The sequence below is a fragment of the Falco biarmicus genome, chromosome 2 (genome assembly GCF_023638135.1).
Source record: "Falco biarmicus isolate bFalBia1 chromosome 2, bFalBia1.pri, whole genome shotgun sequence".
NCBI classification, from domain to species: domain Eukaryota; kingdom Metazoa; phylum Chordata; class Aves; order Falconiformes; family Falconidae; genus Falco; species Falco biarmicus.
In genome coordinates, this window is record NC_079289.1 from 100970452 (window position 1) to 100986635 (window position 16184).

The window sequence follows — 16184 nt, forward strand, 5'->3', positions numbered from 1 at the left end:
GAGATACTTGTCAGCAATGAAGTCATGTTAGCCCAAGCTTACCCTTAGCAAGCGTAGGGAAATGACTCTCATTACATGTTTGATAGACAGAGCGAAAAGGAGGTCCAAATTTGCACACAAAGTACAAGGACTAGTTCCTTGGTGAACCCGATTAGGTGGCTTAGGGGTGAGAGGAGGGAAGCTACCAACCTGTCTCTGTACCAGGTCCCCAGTCCGACAGTCTCTCAACACTTTGCTCGTCTTTACTCGACACCCGTGAAGTAGAGCCTGATGGTTACCCTTACTTGAGGTGGTGGGAGCTGAGAGGTAGAGCCGATGGCCTTACTGCTTTGCTGTTAATGTGCTCCTTGGCACTGCGTTGGTCTGTGCCAGTCAGTACCTGGGCTTGGTTTGGGGCATTTGATTTCCCTCTGCCCTTCCCAGTCTTCCAGCACTTTCTCAGTGGGCTTCACACTGTTGATGACCACTTTGAGTGTTGTCCCAGAGCCTGCCGTGTGTGTCCTCATGCTGGAAAACATTTCACGCTGCAAAAACAATGTAATGGACTGAAGCAGAGCTTTCATATTTTTTCCAGCCTTTTGGACTGCCTCCCCCCATCCTGATCCCACAAAATAATAGTTATGTCTTAGGGTCACAGGGCCACCACACAAAGGTGACCCAGGGCCAAGTGTAATATGGCGTCAGACACAGTTGGCCTTCAGGCCAGTGACCTGTCATCGCCCCTGTGTTATTTAGCAGTGCAGAGGTAACCCCCTTGTTCAAAGTCACCTAACTGAGCCTCACAGCCGGAAGGGAGGTTTCTGCCCAGATCACTGTCACCCATCCTCACAAGAATTTGGGTTTGTATTTGCTAGTTTTTGGAAACTCTTAGCTGGGGTATTTGCATGTTTTTTTCAGTCACACCTGCCCTGGTGCTAGTAGTGCTGGAAGGTCTTGATGGTCACTTGTAGGTATCTTTTGACTAGTCTAGTTCCTAAAGAGGTCTCTGGAAGCCGAAGGCACCAAGCGCAGGGTAAGTCTGAGACCACAGCAATGGACTTGTGCCCTTGTGTTTGATTCCTGAATCCAGCCACTGTTACATGCATGTCCAGCGACGTGCATGTGTGTCATCCTATTTTCTGTATGGGCTGAATTTATTGAAGTTGTCCGTAGCTTTAATTTTTGTGATGTGCTGACCACTGCTACTGGAAAAACATGGCCCTGAATGTGTCACAGAAAGGAGGTGCCAGAATTACAGCTGTACATGTTGTGTTGTAGTGCCTTATCCATGGGTTCTTTACAAGTATGTGGTTTACATTAAAGAAAAAAAAAAAAAGAAAAAAAAAAAAAGAAAAGAAAAGAAAATCTCTCCCTTCCAAATTTAAACCTTCAGTTGAACTGTGGGAGTCACTTTCCACTAATTGAGAAGGAGAGCTTTTTAATACTGGAGAGACAATTACATTCAAGCAATTAATATTCACAGGGTGGCTTGGGGGCACCCACGCAGCAGTTCTGGTTTTTTTAACATTTTAACATTAGGGGTTCAGATCTGCTGAAGCGAGGCTTCCTGGAGAGTTCTGCTGGGATCATGTTTGGCTTTTGGAGCTGGTGTGATGTAGGTGGAAAAAGCTTAATTGGCTGACATTTTCACCCATTTTTGCTTAAGGGAGACAAGCTCTGGTTGGATACATCTTGTTCTGACTGTGGGTTGTGAGGTCCCCAGGATCCTACAACCTGCCTGCTGGGATCCACACTTGATGAAACGGCCCTGTTGTGCCCTGCTTGCAGCTAAACATCTGCCTGCGGGTGACTCCCCCCTCCTCCTCCTTCTTCTCCTTCTCCTGGTGGATGTTCAGAGACAATTGTAACCACATGCTCACCAGCTGTTACAAACCCTAACTGAAGATTCAGGAGGGGAACTGGGGAACGGAAACTTCGAGATACAGTTTTGTGCCACTACCAAGCCCATCTTGCCACTTCCTTATTCCATGTTCCCCATTGTGGATAATTTCTGGCTGCTTTTTTCTTTAGACCATCAAATGGGGGTGGATACAGCCTTGCGTAGGGCATGAGCCTCTTTTGACATTTCAAACTCCATTATGAGGGCAGTTGGGTGAAGATGTCCTGCATGTACAGAAGATGTTCTGGTCACGAGGCAAAATCTGCTTGCCAAGCCATGGTGCCAGCAGTGTGTCTGTTTATGGGTGCCTGCTGCAGATGGCCCTGAGCCAGCCCTACCTGATGCTGGCTCCAGCTCTACAGATCCCGCTCCTCCCCCTCTAGATTTTGTGATGGTCGCGGTGGTGATGGCAGTGGCCATTGAAGCCAGAGACCTCCATGGCCTTCCAGTGCTGGTATTTGTTTTGTGGGGAAAAAATGTTAGGATTAGTTCCTAGTAGGTGTGAAGCTATGCATGCACTGTCTTCTGTAGGGGAGCGGTGGTGTTTGACAAGCAGTATTTAGAGCACGGTGTGACTCCTGTGTGCATTAAAATGCAAGGAGACATGGTGGCCAAAGCATTTCTGCATGGTCAAGCGCTGACATACGAGGAGGGTGGCTTGTTCCTCTCTGAGCTTTGTAGCACAGTTTGTGATTTCCTTGGGAAAGCTCAGTGCCTGTGTTAGTGTTACAGTAGTGCCGTCCAGGTTTTTTACATAACTTTCGAGAAGGAGTAGCAGGAAGATGTCCCTCAACTCTGCAGGGAAAGCAAAGGGGTTTTGCCATGTCCAGTCCAGTGTTTGTTGTGAAACTGAGTGAACAAGCTTCCTGCCTGGCTTGGAAACCGCACCTCCTTCAGCACCAGCCACAGACTATGTCCTTGGCGTGTTAAATCCCCTTTTGTCCAATTTTCAAGTTTGTTACTATTTTTAGGCCTCTGTAGGTAGCCTGGAGGAATTCGGGATCTCTAGCCTTAAAAAAAAATAATAAAACCCTATTAAAAAAATCTTGCAGAATATGCAGGAGATGAAACCAGGGGTTTTTTTTGTGGGAATTAGATCAGGACGTACAGAGAAACCAGTCTAAAATTAGAATATCTTTCTGGTTGATATTATTTTTTTACCATCTCAGGGAATTTTATAACAGGTTATAGTGTTTCATTATGCTCTGTAGGATGGCTAAACTCCAGAGAGCCGATACTTGTTTTTAAGTTGTGTAAAACTTTGTCGTAAATGGTTTTGTGGCATAGAGGATATAACCTCAAATGTAAAAGGACCTCACCGGATTAGTCACATGAGAGCACCATATAGTCCAGTACCTTGTTCCCCAAATACCAGGTGCTGAGGAAAAGCGAAAAAGAAAGAAACTGGGAGAGTACATGGTGAACTTTCCTTTAGGGCATTCTTGCCATCCCAGAAGATTAGCGATTTGAGTCTTCCTGAGTGAGGAATGCATCCAAGACTATTGGGTTGACCTGTCCCCCATGGATTCTCTTTTCTGAAATAATTTTCTGCTTCTGGCTTCCACTGCATCCTGTTCACTCTGCATAACGCTTGTGACCTTAGAGCCTGCTCTTGTAGCCCTCCTCAGTCATTGTTTTTCCAGGCAGAGCATCTTCAGCAGCTAAAGCTCTGCTCCTGTTAAAAGTAATTCTGTACATCTCTGTCTGTAGTCTGGAAAACACAGCTATTTTCAACCCAAGTATGATTCTTAACCAGATCGACCTAGACCTTTAATCTTAGTCGTTTGAGTCCAGATGGAATCAAGGAAAGAAATACAAAGTCGTGTATCATTAAATTATAATTAATGACATACAGTTTAGTAAGTGCCTACAAGTGCGTTGTTACTGGTGTGCACCTCGCTGATTGGAGCCCCTGTTCACATAGTCCTGTAGTGCCTTTCAGACAGAGGCTGTTGCCAGGGTCTCGGATACAGCCTGAACTGTGCTCCAAACCTCCAAAAGCTGGAGATCCTCGAGTCGGAGGGTTTGGCTTGGGTGACTCTGGCAGCTGAATCCCCCCAAAGAGCACTGGTCAGCTGGTCACTTTGCTGAGCCTCCAGGCAAACAAGTCTATTAAAACCAAACATCTCTGTTTACAGCTGCTCGCCACAGGGCACAAAGTTAAAGGAAGAGGTGGAAATGAGCTGGGGGGGAAGGGGTAACCACTCGTTTTGGTGGCAGCCCAAGCTTGCACCAGTGTAAACTGTTTGGGAATCCACATCTTGGGTCCTGCTGGCTGCCAGCGTGGCAGCTCTCAGTGGGTCTGTATGACCAGACCCATTTAATGGCTAAACCAAATAAGCTGTTTATAGCCTGGCTAACTGGAAGCAGATTCAGTGTGAGCCTGGAGGAAAGTTTGAACAGAGGGACCCACACTCAGAGTTCTTCCCTGCTCTGTCACCAGGCTGCCCTTCCTAGATGGATGAGATCAGATCAGATATTGGCTATTCAGGATATTTTAAAGCAAATAGCAGTCACTCTCTTCAGAGCACAGAACTGTGCCCTAATATTGTCAGGGAAAGGAGCATGTGAAAATACGTGTTTTGGTCTTTGCTAGCAAATATTTTGATACTCTTTTGAAGATCTTAATTTGTTTTTCTTCCTTTGCTCTTGGTCTGAAGCCAATGGAAAGCAAATCAGCAGTCCTGATATCTGATCTAGCTCTATTCAGGCATGTTTTTCTTAAACAGTAGGACTTTGTCGTTTATACATTTGAAGTGCTTGTACCATTGGCAATAATTGTATTCCCTGTAAAGCTACATACACTGTGTGTTTTTGGTTTCAAGTGCTTTTCACTTAAAAATCACAGACAGGTTGCCCCAGCTGCTTGTTTGCTGGGCTGTGCTTACTTAGATGGATGCAATTTGCAGTAGTGATCCTTTCCAATTAAGTGCTCTATTCAAACGTTTTCTTTTCAGAGAGGTTCAGCATGTGATCCTGTGACTAGTCCTCATCCCAGACAGCAGACATTTCCCTGCTTCCTTAAGTTAGCTGATTGTTCAGGTGAATACCTCCCCAGATGTTGAATTTTGATTTCAAGCTGCTGTTCTAGCAGCTTTCCGTCTTCCCCACTTCTGCCCCCTCTATTACATTTCTCAGGAAGAATTGCCTCTTCTTGGCATGAGTGAACATAAAGTAACCTAACCCTGTGTTTTACTTCGAGGATTTTGGTTAGGCATGTTGCCATTTGTTTAATTCAAGCACAGTTAGGCTGCTTGCGTTAGTTTATGGTTAGCTCAATCCCACTAGAAACTTTCTTCAGCCGGGTGGTCCACTGGGATGAAAGCAAGGTAAGTTTTGGGGGGTCCTCAGCATATCGTTTGGGAGCAGAGGGATTAAACGCTGCAGCACTGAAGAACTGAGACTTCCTCCCACTGGTGGGGATGGAAAGCAGGCGTCCAACCCAGATCTGCGCAGGTGTCAGAAGCTGCGTGTAGGGACCACACTGCAAGAGGCTTTACTGGATTATGGGTTGATTATCATGCATGGTATTTTATACTTTAGCACCCTTTAAAAGTCAGTGCTAAAGCCAGGGAAGAGCCGGTATGCTCAGGTCCCATGGCAGTGCTTCCCGCTGTTTCCCGCTGAAGGCCCTGTTCTTTGTGTGCTCTCTCGCAGGCTTGGATTTCTCTCCTGTTATTAAAAAGCAAAATCAAAACATCCTTCCCCTTCCCTTTACCCAATACTTTAGCTCTTAGGGATGCAAACCTAACTTTCCGAACATGGACAGGTCATAAACTGATGCCACAACTGTCCTGAGTCAGTGAAGATCTCCACACAGTACCTTGGAGAGGAGCGTAAAGCTGTCCCATGTATTTCCCTGCAGCTTTATGGGAGACAGTTTCATTTTCCACATTTTCTATCTCACAGCTGACAAGCCTCTAGGGTTGTACTTTTCTGACTGCTGCAGGAGTCCCTCTGGTTCCATAATCTGCCTTTAAGGCAGCTAAGTCAGGTAAGAAACAAACCCAGGCTCCTTGGGGAAGCATGGTGGTCTACAGAGATGATCTTTCTGGTGGGACCCACCTATTAGCTGGAAAATGTCTGGGGAGTCAGTGAACCGAAAGTGTTCCCAACCCCCATGTTAGAGTCCCTAAGCTAATGTGACGGCTTGACATGGAGCAAAGGAGCCAAGTGTAATACTGAGGTAACAGCCACATTTATCACTCAGAGTTGCCTGCAAAGGAAATGGGATTGATGGATGCTTGATACGTTGGTGTTTGCTGCCTGCCTGTCCTGCAGGAGCTAAGTGGATGTGCATCTCCTTTCCATATTCGAGTATCTTCTGGGTGCCTAGCATCCGACACCTTGCTGTCTTTCCAAGGTGCCAAATTACACTCTACAGCATTCACCAGGACAAGTTCACAAAGGAATCTTGGAACCAAACCCCATTGAAATCCATGCCTGAAGACTTTTCCCAGGGATTATTGCCCAGAAACCTGTGACTGATTCATCCTTTTGTAATAAGAGTGAAGCTTACTGCTAGGAGGAATACCTAGAGGTCTGGGCTAGTACCTTTTTTGTCGGAAGTAAATTTGATTTCAGAGAACCATGGCCAAAACTTGCTTGCTTATTACACTACTCCAAGCAGCTTTAATAACACATATAAGGGTTTGTTGCTGTTTTTTAATTTGGATTCTTTCAGATATCTGAAGAACTGTTGCACCAGTGCAGTTAGTGCACAGAAGTAGGAACCAAAGCTGCTTGTACATATCAGTATCTGATCGCTTTGAATTCCCAAAGGTCACAAACCCAGCATCTCAGTATGGTATCCACATACAAATTGCAGTTGGCTTATAACTCACTCGACTTGGGAGCGCTCCTAGGAGGTGTAAACAAGACCCAACCAATCCAACAGAGAACTGCAGTTGGCCCATGTTGGTTTGTGGCTGAAAATTTGGTTCTCCAAAGCCTGTTGCCAGTCTGGTGCGTCCGGGCTAGTTCTCATTTGCTACTGTGCTGTTGTACACGGGTCTGTAGATATCTTCAAAACCTTCATTCATATTTAGCATCTGGTTGAGGGGGTTTTGTTTGTTGCTGTGGCAGCAGATCTCCTTCATGTCATTATTATAATCCCTCTGACTTCGCAGTGAGTTACATGGACACAATTCTGTACATTTGTAACAGTCTTCAAAACTGTATTCCTTCCAGACGGAATGAGCTATGGAGTTGCTTTTGTTTTCTCCATTGCAGCTTTAAAACCATTTCTCCCAGTTGGGTTTCACTTGCAGTTTATGATTTATCTTTGCTTATTGGAATATTTTGACTCTTTTCAAGACAGATAAATCTTCTAATGCATTCATTACCAGGTGCTCAAGTTACTCTGGAGAAAGGGTTTCATTTTGATTTGAAGCAACTAGTACCTTAACAGACTACCTTCACTATCCGTGATGGTAGAGTCAGTGCTGAAAAGAAAGGAAAACCACTTATCAGGCCAATCTTTTTCTACGCAGGAGCTTCAAAGAGACACCAGGCACATAAAAGCATGCAAACCATCAGGCTGCGTACCCATCTATTTTAAATGTATTCTGTGGTGCTTCTCTAACTAGCAACCAGACAGGTTATGTGCAATTTCAGGCTGTTGCTGAATGTGAATACCTTATTGATCTGTTGCTAAAAAGGATGGGGAACAGAGGATATGTGTTCTCTTGGAGGGACCCCCTTCTGAGAAAAAAACCTACTCAGTTAAAAGCCTAACAAGTAATTTTAAATCTAATGGTTAATTTAGAAAGAAGTATTAACCACATAAGGAACTGTTTATGTTAGGGAAGTAAGAGTTTTCCTACTAAATCAGTCCCATGTGCCTGAAGTGCCCATGAATCACTGCTGCCAGTCAAGCACGAGAAAGTGATTCACGAAGCCATTTTAATAGTGCCTGTAACTGGGCTGCTGGTGGGAAGTTTGGTAAGTGCATCGTTATTGCAAGCGCTCTGAATGTGTCCAGTCGTGAGCTGGAGAGCTGGGTCAGGCTTATCCGATCCAGTGGTCTCTTGCTAGCGGAGGCCAGTACCAAACATGTTCAACAAGGGGACACTTCTGTTTGTAGACACTTGGAACCTGTCCCAAAACTTTTTGCCTGATTTTTGCTAGCTGGAGGTAAACATTTTTTTCTAAGGCAGAAGGTTTTTTCTGTGTATCTTCTAAATCTAGAAAGATTTTTTTAACAAATGTGGCTGCAGTAGACACATAGAAGTATGAGTATCATGTGAGTATGCAAAAGCTACAGCACGAACTGCATTAGCTTAATGTAGCCTGCATTACAGTTTTATTCCCTGCTGTCTTGCTTTGCATGAAACCCAGTGTTCGTGTGAGGAAAAAACATATAGCTAAATAGGTTGCTAATACTTTCACTAATATTTTACCCAATTGGTTCATCAGTTAAATTGTTGTCTGCATTTGGTGGGGCAGCGATAGTTCCACTTCATTACACTCCAATGCCATTAGGGCTGTTGTAACAGGCACGTGGCCTGCTTGCAGGGCCTCACTGTGTTCCTGTTGGCAGCAAGGGCACCATTCAGCCCATCATTCAGCCGGTTTCTCATTCTGTGGCATGCCTCTCTGGTGTCGGGCATTCCACCTTTCCCTCCATTACTGTCTGCTGAACGTCCTTTCATAAACCCTGGGCATTTACAACGGATATGGTAACACTGTCAGTGTAAGAAGCGGTGCTGCTCCTCTGTCATCTTCAGCAGTGGCAGGGATCCCAGATCCTGGTGGATGCTGTGCTACTGCTTACCGCCTCCCCATCAAGGCACAGCGTGCAGCACAGTTGCTAGAGCCTGTTTAGTTCCCTTCTTCAGCCAGTCGTCTTTATGTGAATTTCTCCCTGCTTTCCACAGAGCAAATCTTCAATCAAAGCGACAAAGCCCCCTGTTTATTCGACTTGTTGTCCCTATGGTCTAAGACCTATTGTGTCTGCAAAATGCCAAGAGCTGCTATTCCCACGACTTCTTGGAGGAAGTATGCTTTCTTTTCTTTACTACACGCTTTCTCCTTGGTGTGACCAATTTAATGATTTCCACCTCCCTCTTGCTTTGCCCTCTTGTCCTCCCAGGCCTGAAGCTAGGTAAACACCAGTGGGAAGGCTAAGCAGGGCGGCACAGATTTTAGTTCCAATCTTGCGTTTGGTTCCTGGGATGGTCTCTCGGGGCAAAAAATATTCCTTTGTGTGGAGACAGCTGTTTGCCAGCCTGAAAATACAAAACACAAGTTCTCTGGTGAGATGCAGAATATCAGATGCAGTGTCTTGAACCTTACACAGAGCTGAATTAAACTTTTGAGGTTTTTAACCCGTGAAATAAAACAGAGTCCCTTGGTGATAGGAATTGCAAATCCAGAGTAATGTGCTGGTGATTTTGTGATAATGTGTGTATAACGTCCAAAACTGCAGGCTTCAGAAATGAGCATTCTGCAGTCTTCAGCTGTCTCTCAGCTTCTGCGGTGTGCCTGGCACATGCCATCAGCATCATGATGGAGAGCTGAGGGACGGTGGGCAGGAGTCAGAGGGGTGAGTAGCGAAGGCTGAGCTGAGTAGTTCACTCTTGGCTTCAGAAACTTTTGCCTGGGAACTCCTTCTGCTGAGGAGCAAAATGTCTGTTTCGTTAGCAAGCCTTTGTGGCATGTCCGTTATGGACCCAGAACAGTAATAAGTCTTCCTTGGAGGAGAGAGACATTGCTATTGCCCATGGGGCTCTCTGATAGCCTAAGCAGGAAACATGAGTAATTCTTAAACAGCTATCATCAAGGTTATGCAATGTTTGCGTTCCTTCTGAGCAGCAGCCTGTGGTGGCCGTGGCAGTAGCTGGACACCAAAGCTAGAGGCCTGTGTATCCACATTGATCTCATCAGTGGAGAGCCATGCTGCTCATGGTGTGAGCTGGGATGCTTAATTTTCAGCATCGTCATTTGAATATTTGCAGGAGTAGTTCTGTGCCCCCAGTGATGTGTTCATCAAACCCTGCTACAGTTTGTTGCTTGGATTGGGACTGTTACCCCTTCAGCCGTGGCACATTTCTGTGGAAGCGCAATACTAAACCTCTGTACTTTCTGCTGAACTCTTAATTGAATGCACTTCGGTATGCGGGTTATAGCACTGTGAGACAGCCAGAGCAGATGCTGGCTGCTTCTGGAGAGCTTTTCATACCCTCCGATGAGAACGAGCTGACATTGCAGCAGGAGCTCAGAAGTCAGAGACCTGTGCAATGAATGCTCTTAACCCTACTAACCCTGAGACCAATCTTCTCGTACAGCAGACTTCCGAAAGTGCTAAGCTCACTCAATGCTACGTTTCATAATTCATGAGTGTGAACAATATTACCAGGCTATAGATTTTGAACCGTTCTGACCTTTGTATGCCCAGACCCTCCTCCTACCGAAGGGCTTGAATCAGTTGGTTAGAAGTCTTTGATACAGGATATTTAAGAGAGGAAAAGGGAGTGCAGGGTACAGAGGGAGATTAGGGGCAGGGCTGCAGCATTATGCTGAAAAGGTCTTTTGACCCATCCAGCCTATCACTTGCACTGTGGTGAAGATTATAAAGATGTTTTCAAAATGTGCTGCAATTAAAGCTCATGAGCATATATAACATTCACTCCGAGTTTTCCATCCTTGCATTTTTTTATAAACAGTAAACTGTTATGCCCATGTATCAGTTCCAGAGTATAGTCTGCATTTATGGACAGGGGAAACTGAGGCAATCAATGCTGTGTCTCACCAAGGTTACACAATAAGGCTGTGTCACACTGTGCACGAGTGACCTTGAGAGCCTGCATTGCAGCGCTGTGCATCATCTCTGGGTGCACTTCTGTTTTTGAAAAAATACTCCATCTGCTAAAAAGCACCAAGAAAGTTTCATGCATACTCTGACTGGCAAAATTACACATCCCATCTCCCTCAGCCTGTTGACCTGTTATAGTAGCTCTTCATTTTTAAAAACCGATTAATTCTGGTTAAAGCATGAGATGTGCTTCCTAAAAGTAACATCAGCTGAAATTCTGGAATTAACTCTATACTTTTTGTATAGCATGGATAAAATAATTATGAGACAGACTGTATATTTATTAAATCATTAACCATATAATACATATCTCAAAACCTCAAGTAATTTTTGTTGCTTGTATGTCGTGTTCACTGCAGAATGCACATTTGTTTATGCTGTGTGAGTGGCACACTTTTTCCCTTTAAAGACATTATGGATGAAGAAGGGCCCAGGAAACAAATGCCAACCCCAATCATTCTATGGGAATAATTATCCCAGTGAACATGGGCGATCCGGTTCAGTTCTTTGGCGCTCCAGTTTTATGCTGATGTAGCTGCGTTGGCAGAGAGGCAGTGCCTCGGGCGTGAGCGCTGAGTGGCCATGCCAGTCCTGGCTCCCTGGTGCATGGGGTCTCAGATGGAGTGCTGTCATCAGAAGTTGCACCATCCAGCTTGCACAAAAGCTCGCTCAAAGCTCGCTCACGGCAGTGTTTTGTAAACACTGGTTTCTGAGCAGCAGCCGTTCCCCTCTCCAGATATCCCTCCTTTGCAGAGCTGCAGTTCCCCTCTCCAGCTATCCCTCCTTTGCAGAGCTGCAAGAAATTGGAAGATAATTGGCTTCCAAAACCCAAATGTATTGGAACAGCAGGAAAAAACATGTCATTGTGAAAACTGCTCTATGCGGGTAGATGGCTGCAGTTACAGGAAGCCCTGCTCGGCTCATTCACAGGCAGTGGGAGTAGAGGAATATTGGCCTGTCCAGAACAGCTTGTCTATCGCTGTGTTGCATTAAATAACCAGACTGACTAGGATAACTGTGCTCATTGAGCAGGGAAGGAAGCGCTTATTCTTCCAGCTGGACTCCAAGACTCCCTTGAGAGGTAGCATTTATGAAGAACAGGCCCATCCGTTACAAATTAATGCCTTAAAAGTTGGTCAAATTCAGCAACACCCCTCCCCTCCCCCTAAGGTTTCCTCATCCAGTTCTTGCTCCACAGGAGGAAGGTTTCAAACAGGGCTTGGTAGAGGGTTTCTCGGTTTCTGCAGAGCTGCTCTTGCCTTCACAGGAAACTCGTGCTCGAACCAACACCTAGAAGCTTGTTTTCTCTCAAAAGAAATACTTCATTCTGCCACCTCTTCTCAGAGACTTCCTCACTTTGTTTAAGACTCGTAAGTCAAGCACCAGCTGCTCTTGCAAGGGAGGTAGAGGCTGCAATATCTGTTGTTTTGGCCGTATTTCTCACCTCTTTGCACCTTCGTCCTTGGCTCCCTCTTCTCCCAAGTATCTAACATATTTGTCACAACTTACAGGGCTTGGCCTTTACTGTCCTCCTTCAAAAACTGCCACAAGTGCCTTTGGATGCTGAGGCGGTAGCAGTTAGCCCCCTCTGGGCACCAGCCTTGTTGCAGGGGGCAGCCTGAGCTACTTCGAAACTTGAATTCAGTCACGTTATTTCCTGCCTTGCTCAAGCCAGCCATATTCTTGTCTCTTATGATACTTCAACTGTGAGCTCTTGGGGACCGAGAAGGGTCTTTTGCTGCAGTGGTTTGTCAGGGTCTATTACTGTGGGATTTGGCAAGGGATATCATGTGGCCCCTTGTTAGGGTTTGTGATGTAGAAGTGACACAAAACAGAAGTAACCTCAAATACATTAACCTCTTAGGAGAAAAAAAAAAAAAGTACCTATTTAGTTATATAATTTGTAAATCACAATCTTGGGATGTCTAAAATGTGTCTTCAGCTGTAGGTGTGAATGTACGATACTAATGTTTTCTTTTCAAAATGCGTAGGTTGATTGCTGCTTTTCTTGACACTGCCAGTTTTTGCTACCATATGTTCTCCTTTTGCAAAACCTTTAGCACTGTTAGCTTAATGTAAACAGATGATGCTGTGTCTTATATTCCAAAATGCTAAGGCTGTAGAGGCACAACCTGAAATTGTGTGTGTGTGTGACTGGTCCTTCCTAAACTGTGCTGGAAGTTCTGCCTATCCCACCTTTTCTTCCAGTTGTTTGTCTTCAGAAGAAAAAGAGAGGAGTGATTTCCAGTGCCAGACAAAATGGGGGTGTGAAGAAATGTGGTGCCACCTGGGTGTTTCGGGTTCTGTCGGTGTTCTCTAGAAGGCCAGGCTGGGCCAGGCTCTTCATGTCACGCTGTGTCTCTCTTGCAAATAGGATGTCAATGCAGGCGAGGGGAGCGAGTTCACTGACAGTGGGATCGAGGGAGCAGCCACCGACACCGACCTCCTTTCTAGACGCTCCAATGCTACCAACTCAAGTTACTCCCCCACGGCCAGTCGGGCTTTCATCGGCAGCGACAGCGGGAGCAGCTCGACAGGTGACGGGCTTCGTCAAGGGGTCTACGAGAACTTCCGCCGGGAGCTTGAGATGAGCACCACCAACAGCGAGAACCTGGAGGAGGCTGGCTCTGCCCTCAGCGACGAGCAGAGCAGCGGCACCCTCAGCTCCCCAGGGCAGTCCGACATCCTCCTGACAGCCGCCCAGGGCACGGTGCGCAAAGCTGGTGCTCTGGCCGTCAAAAATTTCCTGGTGCACAAGAAGAACAAGAAAGTGGAGTCAGCCACGCGCAGGAAATGGAAGCACTACTGGGTTTCCCTCAAAGGTACAGAGCAAGCATGCAAGGGTTTATCCAGACGGGCGTCCGTGGTGTCCTTTGGCTTGTGTATTGCTGCAGATGAAGAAACCAGTAGCCTAGGCTTTAAAAGCCACTGTGAGCTTCAGTGTAATTAAACCAAAGCACGAGGAAGTGGTCCTGATGTTTTTCAGAGGGGGGGGTTTATTTGATGGTCGTTGATGTGCTTACATTATGGCATGCGTGTAGGCAGAGACACATGTCTGTGCTGCACTGAAGTGGGGTTCATACCCTGCCTGGAGGCCTGCTGGCACCACCTAGGGTGGCTTCTCCGAGCACTGGGTTCCTTGAAGAAGCATGTCTATGGCTGGCTGACAAACTAAATACCTGTGTGCAGCTGCAGCCACGTGATGGTGGGAGTTGGCTAGTGATGACACTGGCACGTGTTCAAACAGGGGCTCTGTCTTTGTGCGCATTCCTCTTATAGAATCATATAATCATGGAAAAGACCTTTGAGATCATCAAGTCCAACTGTTAAAACTCTTGTAACTCCTGTTGCTTAGTGCCATTGGCCTCTCCTTCTCTGAGATTCGCTTCAGGAGTATCAACACCCAGCGAGCCGCAACACGTTCGCGGTGTGGTGGGAAGCCATGGTTTGGTTGCGGAGACTGGTTTGTGACCTGGGAGATGCTGGCTCTGTCTGTGTCACCCATCTGGTGATGGGCAGCCCTCAGCACCCAGCCGCCCTGCTGCCCCGCAGACCCTTTTCTCTCCCAATTTTTGCAGTTCCTGCTAGGAGCATGCTGCAGTTTGGGGTTTGAGTGCTTACAAATGCCCATAAACGTTAACGGAGCAGTGAAACTCGGGACCTGGCCTCCTAAAGCGACCTCTAATTAATCTTGATGTGGTTGCATCAGCAGTAAAACGGGAAGCGACGCTTGCGGGATTTTGGGACTGGCCTCGCTCTCCGCCCCCGCAACCGGCCTTCTCTGTGGGCCAGGGGAGGCAGAGCTGTGTCTTCTGCTGTGGGTGGGATTGCCAGAAACCTCAGTGTAGTTAAAGCCCTGTCCTCCCCACAGAATGCTTTTTTTAGAGCACTCTTTTTTTTCTTTTTCTTTTTTGTAATTTGCAGCAGTATTTTAAAACCAACAGCAAAGTTAGGTGCCAGCCCTTCCTTGGGGTGGTTAGAGAGACTGGGGAAATGAAAGGGGAGGGAGGGAGGGGGCAGGGGCAGGGGGGGCTGATCTCCTGGGAGGGGGGCTATGTGGCAGGAAGGTCTTGCTGTGAGGGGCAGGCAAACAAAGGGCCATCTGGGAGGAAAAGGGGGGAAGGATGAGCACGGAGGCAGTTTTATTTTGAAGTGCTTTAACTGAAGTGAAGTGTTTGCTCCTTAGATTGCTGTGCCTTAATAATGTTAGTGTTTAAAGGAGGCTTTGAAGTTAACAGCTGGTATTGTTTGGCTGCAAATACTTCTCTGAGAGGCTGGGTAGCACCTTTGCCACTGAGAGGGCTAGTTCCAGTGACAGAGAAACAATGTGCCTGTTTTAGTTTAAAACAACTGTAGATAATGTGGGAAGATGGAAGAGGAGACCCTTTTTTTTGTAGTCTCCCAAATTGCAGACTTGCTACCCGCCTCTCTCTGAGAATTGTAAGGATTATTTTGTAAACCCAAGCAGGTTGTTTGCTGTCCCCAGCTAAAACGCATTTTTGTTTTTGGCGGTATCACCATGAGTCAGATCCGAAATATTATAGTGGAATAAGAATATGGTTTATGCCTTTTGTTTGTTTGTTTGTTTGTTGGGGCTTTTTTGTATGTTTGTCTTTTAGAAAGCACAGCTCATTCCAGTCTCTTTTTCTTCCAGTTACTCATCTGCATCCAGTAATTTAACTCGCTTGATCTTTGCCTTGCAGGGGCTGTAGCAGCTGCAGGAGGCTGAGGCAGGGCCATGGGGGTTTGCCTGGGGGCCTGTCTGCTCGGCAGTGCCAGGGGAGACACGCTTTCACACCTGCGTCTTCCTTGTGGTCCCCTTGGTGGGACAGGGTGGCTGGGGAGGACTCCCATTTTGGGACTTACAGTGGTGCTTCTCATCTGGGACTGTGTTTTACTGCCCATGACTTTTTCGGCTCGTGTCTGTGGCTGGCTCCATTTTAGGAATGCTAAGGTGAACAAAATGGTCCTCTGGGGCACGGTTTGATGTACCATACAGTTGGTGGTGTGCCCCTATGGTGTGGAAACCACCGCTTTATTGGGCTAAAAACTGCTCTCCACTAGTGATTTCAGCTAGTGCTGAAGATTTGAGCAGGCACTGGCAAATCCTCCATCTCTGTGACAGTTTTACAGGTGATTTACAGTCCCAAGTATCAGCACTGAATAATACAGGGCGGTTGTTATGCTTAAATGTGTTGCTTGCTAATATACGATTGTCTCTTTTAGGATGCACGTTGTTTTTTTATGAGACTGATGGCAGATCTGGCATTGACCACAACAGCATCCCAAAGCATGCTGTCTGGGTGGAAAACAGCATAGTGCAAGCAGTTCCTGAACACCCCAAGAAGGACTTTGTCTTCTGTCTCAGCAACTCCCTTGGGGATGCTTTCCTCTTTCAGGTTGGTCTGGTTCAAGTTTTTCACAAAGTTGTTACCTTTTCCTGTCTCCGACCAAGGAGGAAGTGTTAGCTGTAGTTGAAATCAGTGGAAG

The 16184-nt window shown here is 46.3% G+C and overlaps 1 protein-coding gene across 12 annotated transcripts in view; it reads left to right on the plus strand.

The window, feature by feature from the left end:
• TIAM1 (TIAM Rac1 associated GEF 1) overlaps positions 1–16184 on the plus strand; it is a 195199-nt gene that overhangs the window by 112740 nt on the left and 66275 nt on the right. For all 12 annotated transcript variants that reach the window (XR_008820079.1, XM_056327703.1, XM_056327702.1 and 9 more), the window contains 2 exons: positions 13069–13516; positions 15921–16093. Coding sequence is in view for 11 of the 12 variants with exons in the window: in XM_056327703.1 (XP_056183678.1) it covers positions 13069–13516; positions 15921–16093 (621 nt within the window). In the remaining variant the exon portion in view is untranslated. The remainder of the gene's footprint in view (positions 1–13068; positions 13517–15920; positions 16094–16184) is intronic.